This window comes from Brachionichthys hirsutus, chromosome 12 (assembly GCF_040956055.1).
Source record: "Brachionichthys hirsutus isolate HB-005 chromosome 12, CSIRO-AGI_Bhir_v1, whole genome shotgun sequence".
NCBI classification, from domain to species: Eukaryota; Metazoa; Chordata; class Actinopteri; order Lophiiformes; family Brachionichthyidae; genus Brachionichthys; species Brachionichthys hirsutus.
Window position 1 is genome coordinate 7,448,388 of NC_090908.1, and position 22,190 is coordinate 7,470,577.

The 22,190-nt window shown below is 42.5% G+C and overlaps 1 protein-coding gene across 1 annotated transcript in view; it reads left to right on the forward strand.

Annotated features, from left to right (window-relative positions):
- Nucleotides 1–13,389: 13,389 nt before the first annotated feature.
- Nucleotides 13,390–22,190, forward strand: part of LOC137902087 (E3 ubiquitin-protein ligase SH3RF3-like) — a 67,760-nt gene continuing 58,959 nt past the window's right edge. Inside the window, exon 1 of the mRNA XM_068746141.1 lies at nt 13,390–13,791. Coding sequence (XP_068602242.1) covers nt 13,390–13,791 — 402 coding nt within the window. The remainder of the gene's footprint in view (nt 13,792–22,190) is intronic.

Consider the following 22,190-nt stretch of genomic DNA (forward strand, 5'->3'; position numbering starts at 1 on the left):
AAGTACTCATCCTAATATGAAACACAGATAGAGCATATTTCTCTGGCATTGGGGGCCAAGTCAAATGTTTTCACTTGATGCAACAGATTTCTTTTTCTTATTTCGACATGACATTCTTTTCTTTTTCTTTTTTTACAAATAATTTCCATTTAAACACAGAATCTTTCAGGAAAACTCAAAGACTGGAATGATTAACTAAATCCCAGGTTTATAACCTTTCCTCTGCTCTCATTTGACCTCGTTCACAGCGTTCCAGATCTGACCTTTGTGGTTACAGGATGGGTTCCGCTTCACTCACAGCAGGTATAGGCAATAAATAACAGACATGTAAAAGAAGATATATGTAACTGAAAAAATGACATCAAGAATTATTACACTTGATGTGTGACGTCACTAAAGCACAACCAAACCTGCAAAGATCCAGGATGTAACCTCAGTCACCAACGGAGCAGACAATCGCTCTCTATTCAGCAGTTCTGGCTGCAGAAGCTCTGCCATAGTTTCAGCATTAAAGCATGCTTTTGTTTTGAGTGATGTGTCCTGAGGCCACAACAGTTCAACACTGGAATACTGGAACTTGAAGCCACCTGATGATGTAGGAAGCACTGAAGTGTGTTTGTGCGTTTGTGTGTTTGCTTGAGAGACAGGGGGAGAGGAAGCGTTAACTCTTTATCTCAGCTCAAAATCTGACTGTCTGGCTCCAAACCTCTGATTTCACTCATTTGCAGCCTTACATGAAAAACTTCTCATCTTCAGTAAAGGCTAATTTTCCAACCCTTGGGGTTTGATCTTACTTAATTATAGCTTGCGCACACATGCATGCAGGCACACACACACACCTCTCTTTCTATCTGTTGTCATATGTGGGCAAAATACACTTAATTGCACAAGTCGTTGTGGTATACCACAAGGTGTGTGTGTGTGTGTGTGTCTGTTGTTACTGATGAAATAAAAGGGTAGAGTTTTTCTTTTTTTCCCCCAAATCAGGAAATGAAGAACTGCCAACCCCCTCGAGGCTACTCATTATGGGGTTAAAGTGATGGACACACACAGCTGCGTTTGAAGACTCTGTCTCCTGACTTGCTTTTTTTTACCTCTCCCCATCTCTCTAACCCACCCTCTCTCTCTGTCGGGGCAGGTCTGAGATGAAAGTCAGCCCAATTTTGTTGCGCCTCAAGGGTATTAATCTCCTAACGACCACATAATCGCTGATTAATAACCCTTCTGGCTTTAGCCGTGTCATTACCAGGCAGTCGGTGCAGCTTTGTGACACCACACAGGGAGAGTACAGGCCTGCTGCCAGCTTTAAAGAGTGAATTTAAATCAAGGTGCTGCCGTGTCTGAAATGCTTTTTTTTTCCAAGCTTAAAAAAAAAAAAAAAAAAGAATTTCATGCGGTTGTATTTGAATGCTGAGCAGGGGATATCCAACATGAAATTCCTACGTAACTACAGGAAGGCGTTTGCATTTAGAAACCCACTGACCTAAAGAATTCATACAATACAATTAAAAGGAGTAAAACAAAGCATCAGTCCTCAAAGTTCACGTTCAGGCATAATGTCAAAATAAAATTGAAATAAAGATGACAGCTGGATGTGAAATGTCACTTCGGGGATAATTGGGCCCGGCAATTGAAAGGAGAGTTTGCCAGAAGGAAATCCCCAGGGATGATCACTCTCGCTCTCACACACACAGGAAGCAGGGACTCCTGCTCAGCTAGTAGAAGTCATCCTCCCTTTGCTGCCAGTCAGTCTCTTGTTCATCTTTGTGTTGTTGTTTTTCGTGATTGTGAAAGTGACAGGCAGGTTTCAGGAGACCCGTCGTGTCTGAAGGGATCATTTCTTCCTGCATCCATTGGTTTTATCAACAGCCTTTTATGACCAGCTTTTATTCCACTTGTGCACTTTTTATATTTTGCTTGTGCGATGACTGAACTGCGGTGCGTCTCTGCTTGCTGTGAAACAAATTGCCCCTCACGGGGATAATAAAGTTTTTTCTGATTCTGATTCTGAGGTTAGCAGTCACATCTCTGACACTACGACACACTGAATCAAGACACACTTTTGTTTCTGGTTAATCAATATAGTATTGATAAGGTGGATGGATTTTGGATGTAGCTCTGTGACCCAAAAATAATGGTAATAGCCGCAACTCATTGTCGACTCGTTGCTCAGTCTCTTTGTCCCTGCCTTGTTGATTTAATTCAGTCATTAATTTATTTTTGTATCCCTAAATCCTTCTGTCTTTCGGGCATTAAAGCAGTGCAGAACCATCTGTGTTTAACCCAGGGAAACATATTCATTGCATCACTTAAAGATGACTTCCTGCTTGATTAATTAATGAGCAATAAGTAGGCAGGGGTCTCTGCCAGGAAGCAAACCAATGAAGAAGACAAAAGGCGCGGTTAAAGAACAGTTTGCTGGATGCTTCCAAAGCACTTAATTAAATTAAATCAGCAGCATGGCCCAGGGGTCTCTGTCATCTTGGTTTGGGTAAAAGAAAATCTGTTTCCCATTGAATTCTTTATTCTTGTGCATTTTGTTTTTTGAACAATCTCCCCTTTGGTCCTTTTGTTTTTTTAAATTTGATATATTTAAATTTTTAAGTTTTGTTTTCTGATAGCAAAGTTGTGTCAAAGCCCGTCCTCTGTGCTCGGAGCGGGGCCAGCAAAACCCGACATATTCTGTTAGACGTCAAAGACCTGAATTCACAGTGTCACTAAAAAAATTCAAACTAGCAGATTTGTAGATAAACAAGAAGCAGAAAACCTCTTAATGTGGATTTCCTCTCTTAAAACTTTCTAGCCTGTCGTTTGAACTCCACCAGCTCCGACGACAAACTTACTCCGTTTCTGTCCATCCAATGGATGACTGTGGACTTCCTCGTGTTTCATGTCAGGATTTCCACTCAAGCAAGTCTATAATAAAATGATTTTTAAAAGCAGCCCTCACAAACTGAATGTAAGACTGTAATGATGAATTATGGCTTATGAGATTATGTAATCAGAAAAAGGTTTTATTTACGACAGCCTCCAATCATCTGGAAAACGGAGATCACGCAATTTAATTTCATATAATGCCATGTCATTAACTGCACATTGGCCATAATAATATATATTGTGTGTCATTTGCATAATTTTTGCCAATAATTCTGATTGATTTAGCCATTCCACTGTCGATCTACTATAAAGTATAACTACAGAACCCCCTGTACTGCCTGCATTTTATCACATTTCTATGATTTGGACATAATTGGACAATAAATAGAGGGATGGTGGTCAGTCAATGAAAATAACCACCCGCATTCCACCCACTCAGACTACGACAGCCTCAAAACTTTGCTAAACACAACTCACAGCAGTATATGTGACACACACTAATCGTAATTAGCAGGTTCTCATTTTGACATGTTTGCAAATATTCCCTTATTACTCACACATTTAGCTGTAGATGTTTTTATTTGCGATGCAGGAAGTCAAACACATTGAACAAAGTGGCCGTCAAGGCTCTGCTATCAGGAGCTAAATGAGCCAGAAATGGACACGTCTGCTTTTCGACATGATTACTGCCGAAGTTTGATGAGAAAATAAACACGTGTGATTAAAAGTGATTTCCAACTTTTGGAGACAGACGCAGACCTCAGATAGCAGCTGGCTCTCAGATGCTGACAAAAAAACATAAAAATCCGTTTACTCCAATCCTCCGAGAAATCAGGCAAAACGTGCTCGATCTAGTGGAACGACCCGATTCATTCCTTAAACAACATTTCTAAAATACTATCAATCAATACATACCAACCAGAGCACTGAATAAATATGTGTTTCTGTACGTGCACATATCTGTGTGTGATTTCTCTCTTTATCCCTCTTCATCTTTTGATTGCTTTAATTACAGACTTAGTGTCAGCTTCCCACTTGTTGCGCAGGAAAAACAAACTCACAGGGTACATGAAAAGAAATCTCACACACACACACACATACACACACACACACACACACACACACGCACCTATTCCAGCTCCGGTCTGTACGCTCTTTGATTCTCTGCCTGCCGGAGATCTGTCGTTCATCATCTCCTCTCCCTGATCCCCTGTTCCCTTCTCGAGCTCTGCTCCCCTTGTCTCTGTTTATTTTTGCCATGGCTCTTGGTGGGAAGCCTAACCTGCAACCAGCCATCATCTCTAACCACTATTGCTTTTCTCTAACTAATCTGCAATAAAGGGATTGCAAAAACAATGTTATCCTTTCGACTCTAGATGCCTCTAGATACGACGCCAAGGAGACTTTACTTTCGGAAATCTGAGGGCTCTTGGATCGTTTCTTTAGGATGGGAATTTGCTGCGTGATCAGCAGCTTGTCAATACAGATGTGGCATTGTGGAAAAAGGTACGTGATCAAAAAGTGAAGGGTTGAAACTGCGAATAAATGGTGTCCCGGTTGTTCAAGTCAGCTGACCCCCCCCCCACAGAAGCGTTTGAGGCTCTCATCTGTCTGGATAACAAACCCCATGAAGGCCATGGATCACACATTATCTGCCCATGGAAATAAACCGTCTGCTGTGTTCCTTCAAGCAATCGCAACCACACAGCGATCCGTCCGAGCTTCGCTTGGTGGAACAAACTCACATCATTTTGAGGACAACGCAAAATAAGATTGACTGACTCCGGATGTTTGTTTTCACTCAGCGTATAAGTATCAGACTCGGCATGGGAGAAATTGATTGCTAAATGGAACAGGCTCCCCCCCATATGTAGGAATCTATTCTGTACACAGATTAGAGTCATTAGACCACAAACTCTGATTCGATTAAAGTCGCTCCCCGGAGACTCCACAGAGAGGATTCCACTGCTGATTTAGTACCGGCTCATTAAACTGTCTGCACTGCGCATGGGGAAATAATGCTGGGGAGAATGAAAGCCAAGATTCGAAATGTAGTTTTATTATTTTTCTTTTATGTTGCTTTGTTGGGATTATTATCCAAAATAAATTAAAAACTAATGAAATGCAGCTACCTACCCCCCCCTCAAATATACTTTCATGAAAAAAAAATTATGCTCGTTCTTTTATGTCTATTTTCTTTTTTAAGTAAGAATGATCCGTTTCAATCACTTTGCACATGAAGAACTTTTTTAATGAAAATAATGCACATTTTGTCCTGACTGACCTGAATTTGAGTGGTTCTTTTTTAAAGGAACATGTCAATATTCCTGTCAGGATGAAGCCAACACATTATTTTTTTTCTTTTACATTCATGTGCAGAATCAGCAAAAATTCATCTAGAAATCCTCTCCCAAAGTCTATATTCTCACAGACAATAATTACACTCCTACACATGTAAAATATAAAGGGTTTATATATGCTCTTCTTACATGTGGATCTGGATCTGGTTCTGTTCAGGACATTTGAGGGATAAAAGCCTTCACTACACAGTTGTGCCATAAATTAAATGTAGTGAACTAATGAGATGGAATAATTTCACTTCTATATATATATATAAACTCTTTTTTAAAGTGGTAAATATGTGAAGTATTAAAAAAAAAAAAAAAAAAGCAACAGGCTGAGCTGTATAAATTTCACAACGGGGGACATTGGGTACGCGGTGTGGATTAGAATCAGCTGTGACGTAAATCTCAATAACATTCATAAAACAAAAACACATGAATCCTTTTCCTTTCTGTGATATCAGTCCAAAATAAATAGGACTGTTGTGTGAATTCTATAGTAGCATTAATGAGAAGCATTAAGTAACGGAGTGATGAGTAAGTAAACAAATCATCTGTCCACTTGGGTTCTGGTTTAGGACGATCATGACTACAGGCGCTGGCTTTGTTAGTTTGCTGCCTTCATCCCTTTAATCCCTCAGAAAGCATATGAACGTCTTTTGAAGATGACTTACACTCCCTCCCCCTGTTTCTTCTCTGTCTCCTTCTACTTTCTACCTGTGAACATGAAAGATCCAATGAGACGTGCAGCGCTGGGGGGCTGCAAGAGAGACACCGATAGAGAGATAGAAAAAGAAGGGGGGGGATAGAGACGGATTGATTTCCAGCTCCAGCAGCTATAGTTCAAAGCCATCTAGCAGACTTCAGAGGCTCGGCAGGACCCGGCATGTCCCCAGCCGGGCCAAGCTGCCTGTCTGCGGGCAGAACTTCCCCCCCGGGGGGGCCTGGGACAGTCAGACGGCACCAACAAAAAAAAAAAAAAACTATTATCCAGATAGAGGGGAAAAGGTGTGCAAGGTCACAAACGCACACTTGCTCAGACTCAAGAGCAGAAACGCTGCAGGAAACAAGCAAAGGATATAAAATAGAAATCCAAAATCAGGACTAGGAAATAAAGTCTGATCACATCTGTATGTTTGGCAATCAAAAGTCGATGCCTCAGCCTTCAAAAAAGCAATTTGCCGACACTTTGAAGCTGCTGATGTGAGAGATTTAATTTGTCTCCCACCTTGGGCTACAACCTTTGTACCAACATGTAAGCTACCTTTCACATACTTCAGAATACATCATGAAGACTGTATTCAGAAATGAAACTCATGCAGATGTCAATAATGCATATGACAATTGTATTAAATATATTCCTTCCAACTTATGCACGTGGCAAACACAAGTTATCTCAACGTATACCCTAAAGATGTAGGAGACGTCGTATATATATATATATGAGATGTAATCTCCCTGCAGAAAAACCTATGTATGAATAAAATCGCCCCCAAAATAATATTACATTATTTTATTTTTAAATGAACCGGCATTATATTGAATCTATAATATTATCCAGAGCAAAAAGGACAACGATTGCTGTTTATTTTTCTTCAATTAAAAATTTACATTACATATTTTAGGCATAAATATCGCTCAGGAATTTCCCCCAAAGTCTTGCAGCAGTCTGTCCTTGCATTCCTGAGAGCGCAGCCGCTCAGTCGTCTTACCTGGAGCTCAGAGAAGGAGCAACGCTGGACCGCTTTCTCGCTGCGCCGCAGGATCCGCTGACGGTGATCAGTCCTGTGATCGGTGATCAATCTCTAGCGTAGTGTCGGGCAGGCATCGCCAAGGGAATGTCCGTCCACGAGTTTCCACTCCATGCACTCCAAGTCGCGCCTCAGCCTCCGCTTCGGTGCATGTCGGCGTGTCTTCAAGCCCCTCCTTCATGAGAAAAAGCGACACGTTTTCTCCGCCCCCCGAATGAAAGACAGGTTAACGCGTCCAGGTGAGACGCGCGGCGGAGCCAATTAACGCGCTGCGGGCAACGACTCAACTCTGCCATCTAGCGGTCAGATGTCGGTAGTGGGGGTGCACAAACGCCAATTTAGGCAATTATTCGTCATCAAGTTGAAACGAAGAAACATACACATTACTTTTATTGGCAAAATATAAACCTTTTATTTTGTTTACCAATAAAACTTGAGATGCATTTCAGGTTGAAAAATGCCGTCACCAGTAAAGACCTTAATAACAATACATGGGAAAAATATATTTGTTTATTAATAAATATTGGGAATGTTACCAGGAACCGATGATTACATTTTGGTGGTGATCCAGAAGAGATCCTGAATTAAGGATGAGTTTGAAAGTTTCTGTAACATTGTAGTCAATGGAGCTGCAGAATCTGTTCCTTAATATCTCGGTTAATTATTGACCAATGTTTATGGAATTTGAGACATGCATGTAGAAGAGCCTCTATTTTACCACCAATTTCACCCGGATCAGATCCAGAATGGAGTCAGGAAAAATATTACATTTTAACATTGAGAACCCCATTTATGGATTAAATACACATCAACTCCGATTCACTTTTAATGTTCTTATAAATTGTTCTTGGTATCTAACTTATAACCTTTTGGTGATGATCCAGATCACCATGTGGATTTGCTTTTCTAGTTTGTTTATATTTTCATATCGCGGTTGACAACCACAACCATAACATTCATAGGTGGAGAAAAGTTGCATACCCCTATTACTCCTATTGACAGAACTACAACCATCACAGTTGCTTTGCAGGGCGCCCACACACAGAAACATCTTGATCCAGATGGCAGGACGCCTTTGAAACAGAAGCTCTGAATTAATATGTGTATCTCTCTTTGTGTGTGATGTGGTTGACTGGAGCCTGTTGTCTGAGTTGGACTAAAGTTTGGACTTCAGTCTTCCTCTTCTCCTCCTCCCTCCTTCCGCTGCTTCTTTTTCTCAGGCACAGGAAGGCTGAGATAAAAGAGGGGCTTTGAAAACACTGGGAGTCCTGTAATTACTTACTCTCCCCATGTCTTCCTCGCCATATTTCCCGCTGTCTGCACTTTCCTCCTTGTGTTCACCCCCATCTTCTTTCTCTTCCCTGGCGACTTTTGCTACTCTGTCGCTTTCTCTCTCCCTCAGTCTGCCTACTTCTGTTATTCCTCCATCCAACTGCCTCTTTCCCTTCTTCTTCTTGCTCAGTCCCTCTCTCCTTCTCCCTCCTTCTTTCAGAGGCTCATTGATGTCTATCCAGGAGGATGCAATGATAGGAGATTAGATGGGAGGAAAGAAGAAAGAGAGGATGAGGAGAGGATAACAAGAAGAGCAATGTGTTCCGCTGAGAGAATGATGGCTCCTCCATCACAAACCAGACAAAAACACACTTTATACATAACCTGTATTTACTTTGATGGATGTAGCGCAGCCACATGAAACTGTCCCTGCTTAAGGTGAAATGAGGAATAAAGACATATGATATTTTGCGATAATATATATATTGGGACGTAAAAAGATTAGATAAGGGATTATTTGATCAAGTAACAGAGCGTAAAATGGTGTAGCAGCCTTTCAGCTACACTCTGTATGATTAAGTTATGTCACCTTTAAAAAGCAGGACACAGGAAAGACACCGGAAGACTCAAAAGAGTCACAACCTCACTGAGCCCGGGAAATACCACGCGCTACGTTGCCTCGATGACATCACTTTAGTTGGATCTGCCTCGTTCAGCTTAAATTGTCTATAAGTCAACAAATTCCATTACTAAATGGGCTTTGAATTGCTTTCTAGCACACCTTTGACAGGACCTGGTACGAATGAAAGCGCTAATCTGATCGGATTCAGGATGTCTGGAGCAGAAACCGAACGTAGCGTACACGCGCAGGCACACCAGTGATCCCCAGTGCCTCGTTCAGTTCTAGAACCTTCTGCTTCTGCTGCTACTCGACAAATCAGAATCAGAACAGAACACACTATTGATCCCAGTGGGAAATTTGGCACGGACAGGCTGCCGTGCGTCTTTAGGATAGGATAGGATTAGTTGCAGTTACAAGCACATTTAGTACACATTACACAAACATAGATTGGAATGACAATGCTGCGCTGGAAACGTGCGATAAGGACGCTGTCCAGCCCTGGAAAGCCGGGGTCGGGGGGGGGTACAGGGTACAGAACAGACGAGCCTGTCCTGCTTCACCTGTAAAGTCCCTTGATGACTTTTTGTTATGATCTGGCATTTTATAAATAAAATTGAATTGAATTGAATGACCTTCCTCACCTGTCATTGTCAGAGGTAATAAGCATTTAAAATATAATAGATACAGAATGCCATGCATCTGATGATGAGGATGAAGCATATGCTTTATGATATTTAACACTTATGGTTGCTCTTTTAGATGATTATTCCTTTCATTGAGGCAATGTTAATACATTTCTTGTGCTTTGACTTTTTTGGGCGGATTATAGAACTTGAAATTACACATTCATTTTTAAATTACGTTTGATATATTTTTCTAGCTTACTCCATAAATCAACTTCATCTTCTGTATAGTCCTACTTATTTCTTGGCCTGGTTTTTATTAAATTGTGCCAAACAAAGGAGAGAATTCAAATAACTTGGATCATGGAGATACGTAATCATTTGGGGATTGTACTTTGAGCTGCGGCAAAGTCTTTAGTCCATCATGCACACATATTAGAGATTCCATTCAGTGCAGCAGCGGTCACAGATGGGGCTATCCGGGTTTAACCCCCCAGCATCAAGCTACTGTAGCTCAGAGGGGACAGCCTAAAGCGGAACCTATAGAAGCTGCTCAGTACAATGAAGTCAAAGTCGCTTCAATGTTCAGCAAAAATCCTTGAAAACAAAGTTCCTTGAACCTTTCGTGTTCCCTGAGGTGATTTGAACTCTAAGAGCAGAATGATAAAATGTGCGTTTTAAAGATAAAATAAATCAGAACAAAGAAAAAAATGCAATGATTGATATTTTTCACAGCTGCTTAATATTTTCCCAAATGAGCCCGCATGGAAAGTGCACGATAAAACCACAGGGTGTAAAAAATGTCTACCAAATTCCAGGATTCTGATGGTATAAACATATTTTTGTGCCTTACTATCCACGTGTGAAATTATGCTAGAACCAAGTCATTCCCATTGAACATACACAAATAATAAATCCTGTTAGGTCATACTAACTAACATACGTATTTATATTTTTGATATATTAATATTATATATGCACATTGTCTGTGGGAATGTGCATTCTTTAACCACTTTTCAACAAGGAAGCAGAGAACTGGTTGCCATGGTAACTGCTGTGTCAGCTAACCTACTTTTGCATGAACGAAGGACATTGGTGGATAAGAGAGAGGTGAACAGTACGTATAGGTGAATGAAGCAGACCGACACAAGCACAAAATATACATATATATCGTATTTAATTGTCTCAAGCAAGCAATATTGAGTAATTTGCATGTAAGAAGAAGAAGAAAAATGACAGAGAAATTAAGAAAATGGCAAGTGAATAATAACAATAACACCGAAGGTGAAGATGAAACTACAAGGAGTAGAATGTGAAATCCTTGCCAGGTCGGGTTAGGTCAGGTCCGCAGGTCTTGGATATGGATGCTGTTTGAAATATATTTGAGCAGGCTGACTCCATTGATCGGATATATTATGTAAAGCTACAAGTCTATAGATGGATGGCAATATAAAGTACATGAATCAAAATGCATCAACTCATCACACAGCAGGGTGTCCTGCTAGCCTGTGTAGCACAGTATCAATGATGTGAATCATTACCGGTTAAAATCGTAATCTAATAGAGCAACTTAACCCTTTTGCTCCATAATGCTACTTACCACCCCTGAAAGGCACATGTTGTGCCGCTTAAGCAGCATCCACTCTTTGCTTGATATTGACAGGCCAATGCTGAGCCCCAAAGGGAGCCCTCACTTTGCTACTTAAATGGATTGAGAGGATTTTCACCCAATAATCATTTATGTCACCTTCTCCCTGTCGGCTCCCTATAATTCTGAATCACTAGCTGTGAAGAATTACATTAAGCAGATGAAACGCACTGAGACTGAGACATGAGAGGACATGATAAAGAGAGAACTAGACACCATGCAATATAGATGTTACAAAGTGACATTCCTTTTTTAGTCTGGTTACAGATCATGTTTTGGTTACAGAATTTATTTTGTCGACTTTTACATTGTGGGATTAAGGCAGGAGTAAATTGCTTGCTTATTTCATAAATCAAGACCATAATGCCTGCATAATATCTACAACACATCAAAGTGTGATCTGGATTCGACCAGTATTCCAGATCCAGTGATGAATGGTAAATGATCCAGAATGTTTACGTTTATGGGCTCATGGAAAATGCATATCTGTGAGAAAACACACAATAACAGACTACCGAAAAGCATGCTGGTGCTTAAATTGTGCTTCTCCACTTAGTTGTCAAATGTAACTTACATTCAAAAGTCCTGATGAAAAACACCTTTGAAAAGACATATGTGTTTCCTTGAATGACTATCCAGTGGTCGGTTGTTTTTGGGACTGTTGCCCTCAGGTGGAATGACATCATTGTGAGCAGCATCGGCAGAGCTTTGATCTCTCATTGTTATGAGGATTTCAAATACATCATTTTCTGAACCATTACTAGCCTGCTTGTGTGTGTGAGTAGCTCTTAATTGGAATTATGAAACAAAATAAAACTTTTTCATCTGCATGACTTGGGTATGTAATCCAGCTCATCAATGTAAATGCTGTGGTTTGCATATTCTGCACACACATACGCTCTCTCTCTCTCTCTCTCTCTCTCTCTCTCACTGAACCTTGAAGCAGTCCATCTTCTGCTTTTCGTCGTGGGTGGTGAACAGCAAGCCCACCCCACATCCAAGAAGGCTTCACTGCGTCACACATAAACACGCTCTCACACACACAAATGGACTAACACACACACACACACACACACACACACACACAGACACACACATGCATGCACGCTTGACTGTTTCACTTCCTAAAACTTTAGGGGCTGAATGTGAGAGATGAGCAGGTCTGAACAGGTGGACTGGCAATGCAAGCCTTCAGTACACACACACACACACACACACACAGAGAGACAGAGAGAGAGAGAGAGAGAGAGAGAGAGAGAGAGAGAGAGAGAGAGAGAGAGAGAGAGAGATGAATCAGTGAAAGTGCTGCAGGTTTTACCTTTATGCTACCTATGGGATTTATATCTGTATTTTTTTTTATTCTCTGTGTATTTTCTGCAACACTCACTGTTCATTTCATGTCATTGTTTCACGTGGTTTCACTTGACGACAACAGCTCTACCAAAAAAAAGAGCATTTTATTAATCTAAAAATCTATTTACCTCTGTGTCATGTTTTGTTATCTAGCTTATACAAGAATTCAGTTAAGAATTGTTATTACATTGTTTGAGCTATTAATTCAGAGCTGCTCGAGGGAGAGCTCCTAAGCTCCACCAGATGTCGCCAGAAACCAATTATTTTCCCAAAGACGCGCTGGATGAGCATGCCGAAAAGAAAAGTGTGAACACCTTTCAGGTGAGGTGATAAACCGCATGACTCGATGTATAATTATATTTTAATTGTATTATCTTCTAAAAATAAATAAACGCATGCCTAAAATACATCGAAGCACAATCCAATCCGAAATACTGTAAATCCCGAGGACGAGCTGAGGATGGACCAGAAAGAGCGTCTCTGTGAGCAGCAGGTCAGCTGAACGAGAGAAGAGTCAAAAGGCGAGGTGGAGCAGTCACTAGTGGCTGTAGTCTCTCTCTCTCTCTCTCTCTCTCTCTCTCTCGCTCTCTCTTGATCTCTTTATCAATCTGTATGGAGTTTGTGAGCGCGCGCTCCAATTCCTTATCGGCGCGCGGAGGAGGATGATGATGAGAGCGTGACCTCACTGCTTTCTGCACAGCTGCTGGAGAGAGAGAGAGAGAGAGAGAGACGCGCTGAGAGAGCGAGCAGCGCAGACCGTTCCCAACACGGGGGGGGGGGGGGGGGGGGGGGGGCTTCGCGCATTGGTCGTGGGGCGTCCGCTGGCTCTGCGCCCCCGGTTCATTCTCACGGTACTCGACCCGCCGGTCCCCGCGGCGGACCCGCGGACACTGAAGCCCAGATGCTCGCCCTCTCCGCCGACATGGACGAGTCCTCGTCGCTGCTGGATCTGCTGGAGTGCTCGGTGTGCCTGGAGCGCCTGGACACCACGGCCAAGGTGCTGCCGTGCCAGCACACCTTCTGCCGCCGCTGCCTGGAGAACATCCTCAGCTCCCGGAACGAGCTCCGCTGCCCGGAGTGCCGCATTCTGGTGGACTGCGGCGTGGACGAGCTGCCGGCGAACATCCTCCTGGTTCGCCTCCTGGACGGGATCAAGCAGCGGCCGCAGCGAGGGAGCGGAGCGGGGGGCAGGCAGTCCCTGCCCGGGTGCTTGCTGCAGGGCTACGCAGCCGGGATATGCGCCTCTCCGCCGGGCAGCGCGATCAGAGAGCTCCCCGTCGCCACCAGGAGCTCCCCTGCCAAGGTTGGTCACTTTCCAATAATATTATTATACAGGACGGTTCTTCAGCTCCAAACAGCCAAACTGCGTGTTGACAATTCTTCCTTATTCACAAACACACTTCACAAATCACTTCAACATTTTGGGGAATAGACAGCAGACCCTTTTACGCACACTGAAGATTCCGGGGACCATTATGTGACCCCCCCCCCCCCCCCCCCAGAGCGTTCAGCCTGCTGCCTCCTCAGACACGCAGCAGTTTTGTGATTATTATAGATGTAAATTCACTAAAGCGTGAGACGGATTGTCTGATTGTCTGATGACAACCACGAGGAGTGAACTTTGCATCAGAGTTGTGACATGGCTGTGAATCGAGACAGAATAAATCAGCACTGCCTTTTCCAGAACAGTAGCACTCTTATCTTGTCATATTGTTGCTGATCACTGGATCATTGGATCAATGGATCACTGGATCACTGGATCACTGGATCAATGGATATAGTTGTCCTCTCTGCATTGTTTATCTGCACTATCACCAGAGTTGGTTGTGATGTTCCCTGACTGTGGTCTCACAGGTATGATGCTGATATAAGGTATAATTAAAGTCACCTGAATGAGAGGGCGGGGAGGAGAGGCAGACTCTCCCCCCCCCCCCCTGCGAGGGTCAGCGGTGGTCGCCTTGGTGCCGGTGAAGCCCAGATGCCCACAGGCTGCAGCGCTGTGAGATCTCATAACCCAAACTCAGCGAGGGAGGAACGGAGAGCTTTGTTTACATGCCATGTCGAGCGATTTCTTACGATGAGGATTGCGTCTGTAAAAGTGGCAGCGAGAGAACGTAAATAAATGCAGACCTGTTTGGTCGTCATTTATGCTCCAAGTGGAAACTGGCACACAATCCCAATCCCAATCCCAATCTTCTCCCACTGTGCCTTTTGATTTTCCTTCCACAGACATGACATCCAGGCCTTAACGGTTCGTGTTGCGACTTGTTAAGATGGATATACCATACAGGTATAAGGCGAGCTTGTGCTGTGCTACTGCAATATGCAGCGAGGTTTCTCAGAGTCATGTGGTCGGGGGGCAGGGAGGGGGGGGGGGGGGGTGCAGGTGCATTCGTGCACCTTCTTCTCTAAATTGTGCAATATCCAGAATAAGAGGGATGCATTGAATTATCAAGGTTAACAAAGCTTTTGTTTTCTGCTCCCATACTCTCGTGCAGCAACCACAACAAGCCCCATCGTGCATCAGCTCGACACTGATTGAAGCAATGGGGCGTTTTGGCATGACTGGAATCCAAAGCCTCAGTGACATGTCTTTACGCTTTACACTCCATTTCAATTCACTCAATAAACGGCAGCTCCCCTTCATATCCTGAAAGGTTTAAATTCCTTTATGACGTAACGAGAAATGAGGGAAGTGTTAAACGTCCATAGAGTAAACGGATGTATGTGTTCCCACTAAACACACACACAATCTACACGCTCACTTCTGGCCAAATCTGTGTTTGTTTTAAGATCCCATGGGGAAGGCACTCCACTCTGGACGTACCCTTTATTACCAGTGAACACACACACTCACACACACGTACTTATAACCCATTACCCTCTCCAATCCCCTGCAGTCACTTTGCCTAAGTCTCCTCCGGGTCCCCTGGGAACAAGGCTTGGTGATGAAAGTGTGAATTAATCTCCTTTAACAGTGGTGTGTGTGTGTGTGTGTGTGTGTGTGCACGCAGGTCCATAGGTGCACAGGCAAGCACCATGCACACACACACACACACACACACACACACACGCACAGTCTTTGAAGGAGTCATGAGGGTCACAAAGCACTGGTCGGCAGGTATTTAAGGTTGTAGATGAGAATGGATGTGTTGCTATGGAGATAGAAGAAGATTCAGATGTGCTGAGTGTTTGTTTTTTCACCTGCTGTTTGTACTCTTTGATTCTCTGCTGCCAACTTCTTGTTTTGGCCAATAAGGGAGTAAAAAGGCTGATCATTTGTTTTCATCCAGCCTCCAACTTCTTTGTTGGATGCAAGCTGTTAATTATTTGTCGTCGCTTTTTTTGTGCTGTTGGATGTTTTTTTACCCTTCCGTGTCTTCCAGTTTGCTCATTAGCTGGATATATGAGACCCCAAATATATATCATTACAGTTGGAGAAATGTGGCAGTGGCCACCACGTTTTCATTTGAACTGATTAGCATAAAAGTATATTAATAATGCAAGAAAGCAATTAAAAAACTTTTTTTTCTCCTCTAATTTCTTTCGTACGGCCACAAACATGAAAGTCAGAAAGTCGGTATGTTGTGAATGCCTGTCAGTTCAATGTCTCAGTCACCATATTGGAAAGTTGTGTTCTCGTGGCGGTGTGTACTCAGTACTTCAGGTTTACATATTTGTTTCGATACAAACTGGAAGAAAAAAAAACATTCAAAGTGAGCGACGGCGCTTTGCCCAAATGTCGTCCTCCGTGCTTCCTGCTGAGTCACGGTCCCGTTGAGCAGAGTAAACATTCATAGAAACAGTTTACGCCATCATGGAGTCATTTTTCCACAGTGCGGCGCTTGTCAAGCTTATTTTAGACTAAGAGTCATTTATTGAGATAAATATCCTGCATTAGGGAACCTCAAGGTTTAAGTGACTCTCGCTTACCTAAACCTCCAGACAACAGAGCGTCCCATTGGACTGCTTTATAGCTGCACAAGCAGCCAATGAGAACTGTGTTGACTGAACTCTTGGCATTGATTATGTTTGATGTGATGAAGTTTGAAAGTTTGAAACGACAGCATGTAACTAAGGCAGTGGAATTATTGTAAGTCCATAGCGTGGCTCATAGATTCACGGCTTGGCTGCTGAGTCTTGGCAGGTCCGTGTTCTCTTGGAGTTTTCAGGCTGATGATGATGATGAATATATTTATTAGATAGAATGTTAGCGTACAAGTACAGTCACACAGTAGCATGTATTACAGTACGAATAAAGTCAAACATCCTGTCTAAGAGGAGCATTTCAAAAAAAGCCCTTGCGGTCTTGTTTCCGTTGAAAGTCCTTAGTACATAAATAATCGACATTTAACAGTACAATTTTTGCAATACAAATAAAAATAAAACCAATATTAAATTACTCAATTTATGCAAAATAACATTAGAAAAAGAAAAAAAAGAAAAAGAAATTTACACCACAGATGCAAACTTACAATAAATCACACCACAGATGTAAAATGACAATGAATGACAATAAATGAATGCGGTTGCCTCGTTCCTGTTATGTGGTCATAAAGCTATCACGTCCATCTGTCATGTGTGTCTGCGAGGGTGTCCTTTTTTAAAAGTATTAAAAACAAAAATCCAAAGTGCTAAGTTGTTTTAGTCACCCAGTGTGATGCTGATTCAGCAAATAAAATCATTCAGAGTTGCAGCTTATCCATCACTAGACAACACAAAGAGCACAAATCTGTGCCAAAGCAGTCCGGGTGCCTTCCTCGAGGGCACCTTGGCAGTGCCCCGGAGGTGAACTCACACCTCTCCAGCCTCTAGTCTGGACACTGTGGTCCACATTGGGCTTGAACCCACCACCCTTCTGTTCCCAAGTCCCAGTGGGCTGAGCTTCTGTCCAGCAGTTTGTCACAATGATCCTGTAATCTTCTGCCTTACCTGTATTTACCTGGGGGTGCTGTGGCGACGCCCAGGGTTACCGAGGCAACGTATTACAACCTAGGCTTCTTTCATCTCTGCAGTGAGACATAGTTTTGCCCTGTCATCCCCCCTAAGGATGAGACGGGAGTTCCAAAAAGGAAATAGTCTGTTCCCAATCCCTGCTCTAATCCTTTAAACCTGTGGGGTCTTTTCCTTCCTTATATTGTTATATTAGAGACAAACACAATGCCTTAGCCTAATTAAAACCTCAGCCCCAAGACTAAGTCTTTGAAGGACAGTCGCCTTTTGATTAAAAAAAAACAGAAATGTCCTTGCTTTCAGAAAAATCCTAACCCTCGCAAAGACAGACGGACTAAAGCGCGCGCACACACACACACACACACACAGTATTGCTCGCTGCAGGTTTCCTGCTCTGCAGCTCCATTCATACTTAATCTTGATATCTCCCTCAACTTTACAATAACAGTGTGAGCGAGCCTCATTTTTCTGTTTCTCCTTGCGCACACCGACTTGTGCGCTCATTCATTCGCATTCATTGGCTTCACATTACCCCCCCATCCCTTCATTAATACTGAACTAACGTCTGGAACTGTGCACACACAAACACACGGCTGCACAATTCATCTTCTCAACTCTGGAATATCTCTCTGGACACTTTTCCCTCATCGTGTCTAGGAGTGTGTGAGCTCGCTCTGCCCTCTCAACCTTTTTCCTGCTCACGAACACACAAACACATCTTTTTTCCCTTTCCTTCTCATCTCCCTCTTGTTTTCTCTACATTTGAAGCCTTTATTAGTGATACCACAGGATAAAGCATCCTTACACACACACACACAAGCACACACACACATCTGCTTGCCATTTAAGCAGCAGTTTTAGCGTTACTGCGCAAGCTTTCGAGATCTCATGGGAATCATGTTTTATGCATGTGTGTCCGTGCACAAAAGCGTGCACGCAGACATACAGCATGCATTCACAATTTCTCTACGCTTGTAAGTTTGTTTTCCCTGGTGAACGCAGGGATTGTGAACGCTTTGCAGTGGAGCTGCTCACAGCCAGTATTCAGTATGGTGCAGTGTAAACCGTTTTCATGGAGAAACCACCGTGTCGGTGTTTCCTCTGGAATTTTACTCTCCAAAACTGTTTTTTTTTTTTTTCTTACATTCATTCGAAATACAGAGGGACAAAAAAATATATCACTGATAAGGATCATGAACTAAAAACGTCTGCAGCGAACCATGTAGGTTGTTGTCATGCTGATAAGAGCGTTGCCAAAGTGCTTGCTCTATCTTTCCCTGCAGGTCTTTGCCTGCACCTGTAAAAGTGCATCGAGATAACTTTCTGTTATGATCTGGTGCTACCATATAAACACAAATGAATTGAACTGGATCCAGGATTGACTAAAGGAGTCGAAGTTTCCTCATCTTATCCACTCGGGTTATAATCATGTTTTCCTTCGGAGCAGCTAGAATTTATTTTCTTTACAGGGTGGCAGGTGAGGAGGTTGGTGTAACTGAGTAAGAAGATGGTGTGTACATATGCTGTTTAATTTAGTTTGGGTGGGGGTGGGTGGGGGGGGTGGGGGGGTTATACTGGGTGTTAAAGCCTAAACAAGCTATGGAGAGCTTGGCTGCCGTTCCCATGGGTGTATGGGTGGAATCCCATCAATCCCATCCCCCAGTACAAATATACACATGCACCCGCACACACACACACACACACACACCAATCAGGTTAAGGGTTAACCCCCTCACTTCTGGTCCTATTGTCACAATGCAGATGAGGGTGAGATGTCACTGGCTACCAGCCACTGGTGTACATTTCAGACAGGAATGGTGCCTCATTTTAAGGTTTAAATTAAAACATGGCATGCACAGGAAAACATGGGATTTCACACACATTCAATTCAAGGCACACACACACACACACACACACACACACACTGGAGTAATTGAGATTTTCTTAAGAATTCCGCACATATGAGCGACTGGAATGTGGCAAATTGTTACGAGTCAAAGTTTTTGACTTTTTCTTTGGTGTTAAGACTTTTCCTTCTCCAGCAGCGTGGAACGTGGTGTGTGTGTGTGTGTGTGTGTGTGTGTCAGTTGTAATAACAGATGAGGTTCCATTTAAGATGTGCTTGAAAAAGTAGAACAGTTCTCTAGGGGTTAGCTTTGTGTAAACACGCTGCGGTTTCTTCAGGTGTTAGACACTTTTCTTCGTGTGCTTCTTCCTGATTGCTAAAAGGTCTCAGTTGCTTCCTGTCATGTAGCAAACATGACTTCTCCTTCCTCCACCTCCTCCTCCTCATCTTTCTCTGTAATGGAGAGATGTTGAAATTCACCCACCACCCACTTTAGACTTGGCAGGAAACAGTCTTGGCTACAGCAGAGAAGGGTATTCACACACACACACACACGCACACACACACACACACACACACACCTACTCACACACGCACACGTACACAAGTACAGGTCTTCCTCCTCACCAACCTGCTGTTCAATCTTGCACCTCTCAACTTCATCATATCACCAGCAGTCATCTTGGATCTTCGTGTTTGATTTTATTCCCATCAGACTGATTAATCTCTAGATCAGATAGTTGACTCCCTCCCAAAGTTTTTTTTCTCATCCCCACCATGACAGAGTGGGAGTGGGTTCTGTGTATCCATCCATCTGTCCCTTAAATCCGTCCATTCACATTCTGTTTCTCGAGCATAATGTAAAAAACTCGTAACTATTTTTCTTTCATAAAGTTGCAATAGCCTTTGTTTCCATGATTTTAATTTTAATTTAGACTCAGTATAAAGTTTCCAGAATGTAAATCAAAAACGATACATTTACATAGCCATTGTATTTGTTTTATTTTGAAAATGTTAGTTTTTATCAAACATGGGATCAACAAAAATGACAACTAACATCTTAAATAATTATTTTTTTTCCTGATTCGTATATTCTTTGTGTATATATTTAGTTTAAGTTGAATGAATGTGTGTTTGTTGTGTGCCTCGAGCTGGGACCTGAGTGCTGTTTTTCGTTCGTGCATGAGAGTGTCTGAATGACAATAAACATTTCTTGATTCTTGATTCTTGATTCTTGTTCTAACTCATCTTATAAACACTAAATTCCACTCTGAAGAGCATTAATGGGACATCTTGAACTTTAGCTATAGAAGAGGGTGCCTGATTCTCCTTCAAAGAAACACCAAAATAAAGCAAGCTAATATTTTTCCCATGTGTGCAAATGAATCACCATAACCATATGAAATCCTAACAACTTTACTCTGAGACATTATATAAATCATATAGTCTAATATATGTAGCAAACAGTATGTGTGTAAAACAGGATTAAAATGAATTACAGCCACATTCAATCATGTTATTATAGTCCTGTTGGGCTCCCATATGAACAATAAACTCACTAATGAATATTGTGCAATACAAATTACAACTAGAGGAATATTGTTGTTGTAATGGTTAATTGAGGATAAATGTAATATCCTTCTGAAATGTGCTGCATACAGATGCATTCTGGGGGTTCAGATGAGAACATTTCAGGTTATTTTGGGACGCACGGCGTGCATGGCTGCTCTACAACTGTGATCAGCTTTCCACTCTGACGTCGGTGTCCAAACATCCACTCTTGGCTGCGTGCGTGTGTGTGTGTGTGTGTGTGTGTGTGTAGGTGTGTGTGTGTGTGCATATTTTAATTGGCAAACCTATGCATGGTGTGATGTTTGGTTGTGGGTTTTGCATGTGCACTTAGATATGATATGTATAGATTTATTTTCTACATGAAAGAAGACTTGTGTGTGTGTGTGTGTGTGTGTGTGTGTTCTTTGGCCGCTTTGTGTTCTCAAGCAGACTTTCTCAAACTCTCATGGAGTTGCACTTGAGGTTGGAGAGTGAGGTCTGTCTGTGTGTGTGTTTAAAGGGTGTGTACCTGCTTGTGTTAGTGTGGGACTGTGCAGGGAAAGTTGGAAGGAAAAGGCAAAAGCCTTGTGGTAGCTATGTAGTGAATTTTTTGGCTCGGGGTCTGGTGTGTATATGTGTGGGATCTGGGAGTTTTCTCTCTCCAGTACAGGGATTATGTAAGCACAGAGAAGTGAGGTCAAATACTGCTCTACGTCCAACTTCCGTGCTGGTTAGACTGGGAACAATGGAAACACTGGCACAGACAGGCTCCTCTGCTCTTATGTCAAACCTTTGCTCCCAGCAGACACTAAAGCTGCCATTTGGTTCAGATGCTAAATGTTGGACAAATCTTCATCGCTGACCCCTGACCTGTACATTTGTCCGTTTATCCTTGCTGGAAGTGTTACTTTAAGAAGCACCCAGAGGGGAGGACAAAAGTAGATAAGAAAGAACAGATGGTGAGACACCAAGCTCCCGTTCAGATTCACGGAGGTAGTTGTCGATATTTAGCTTTCCTGTATTCCACGTAGTAAAATTAATGAAAAATAAAGCAGTTACAAGCAGTGACAGTGTCTTCTTCTTTTTTACAGAAAAAAAAATAATTCTAAATTGCATTCGTCCTAGAATCATGAGTCATGAAGTCACCCAGAGTGTGGTGATTTATCTGCACAAATTCCGAATTGAAAACATTTGTCTCTGCAGTCTGCCAAAAGCATTTCAATTCTTGTTGAGGGAACGCCGGGGCCTCCACGGGTCCTGTGAGCGCCCACGCTCAACAGATTGGAGGTTCTGTGCATGCGAGGAGTGTTTACCTGGCTCGGTCTGAGGTGCGTATTCATTAAGTTTTAATT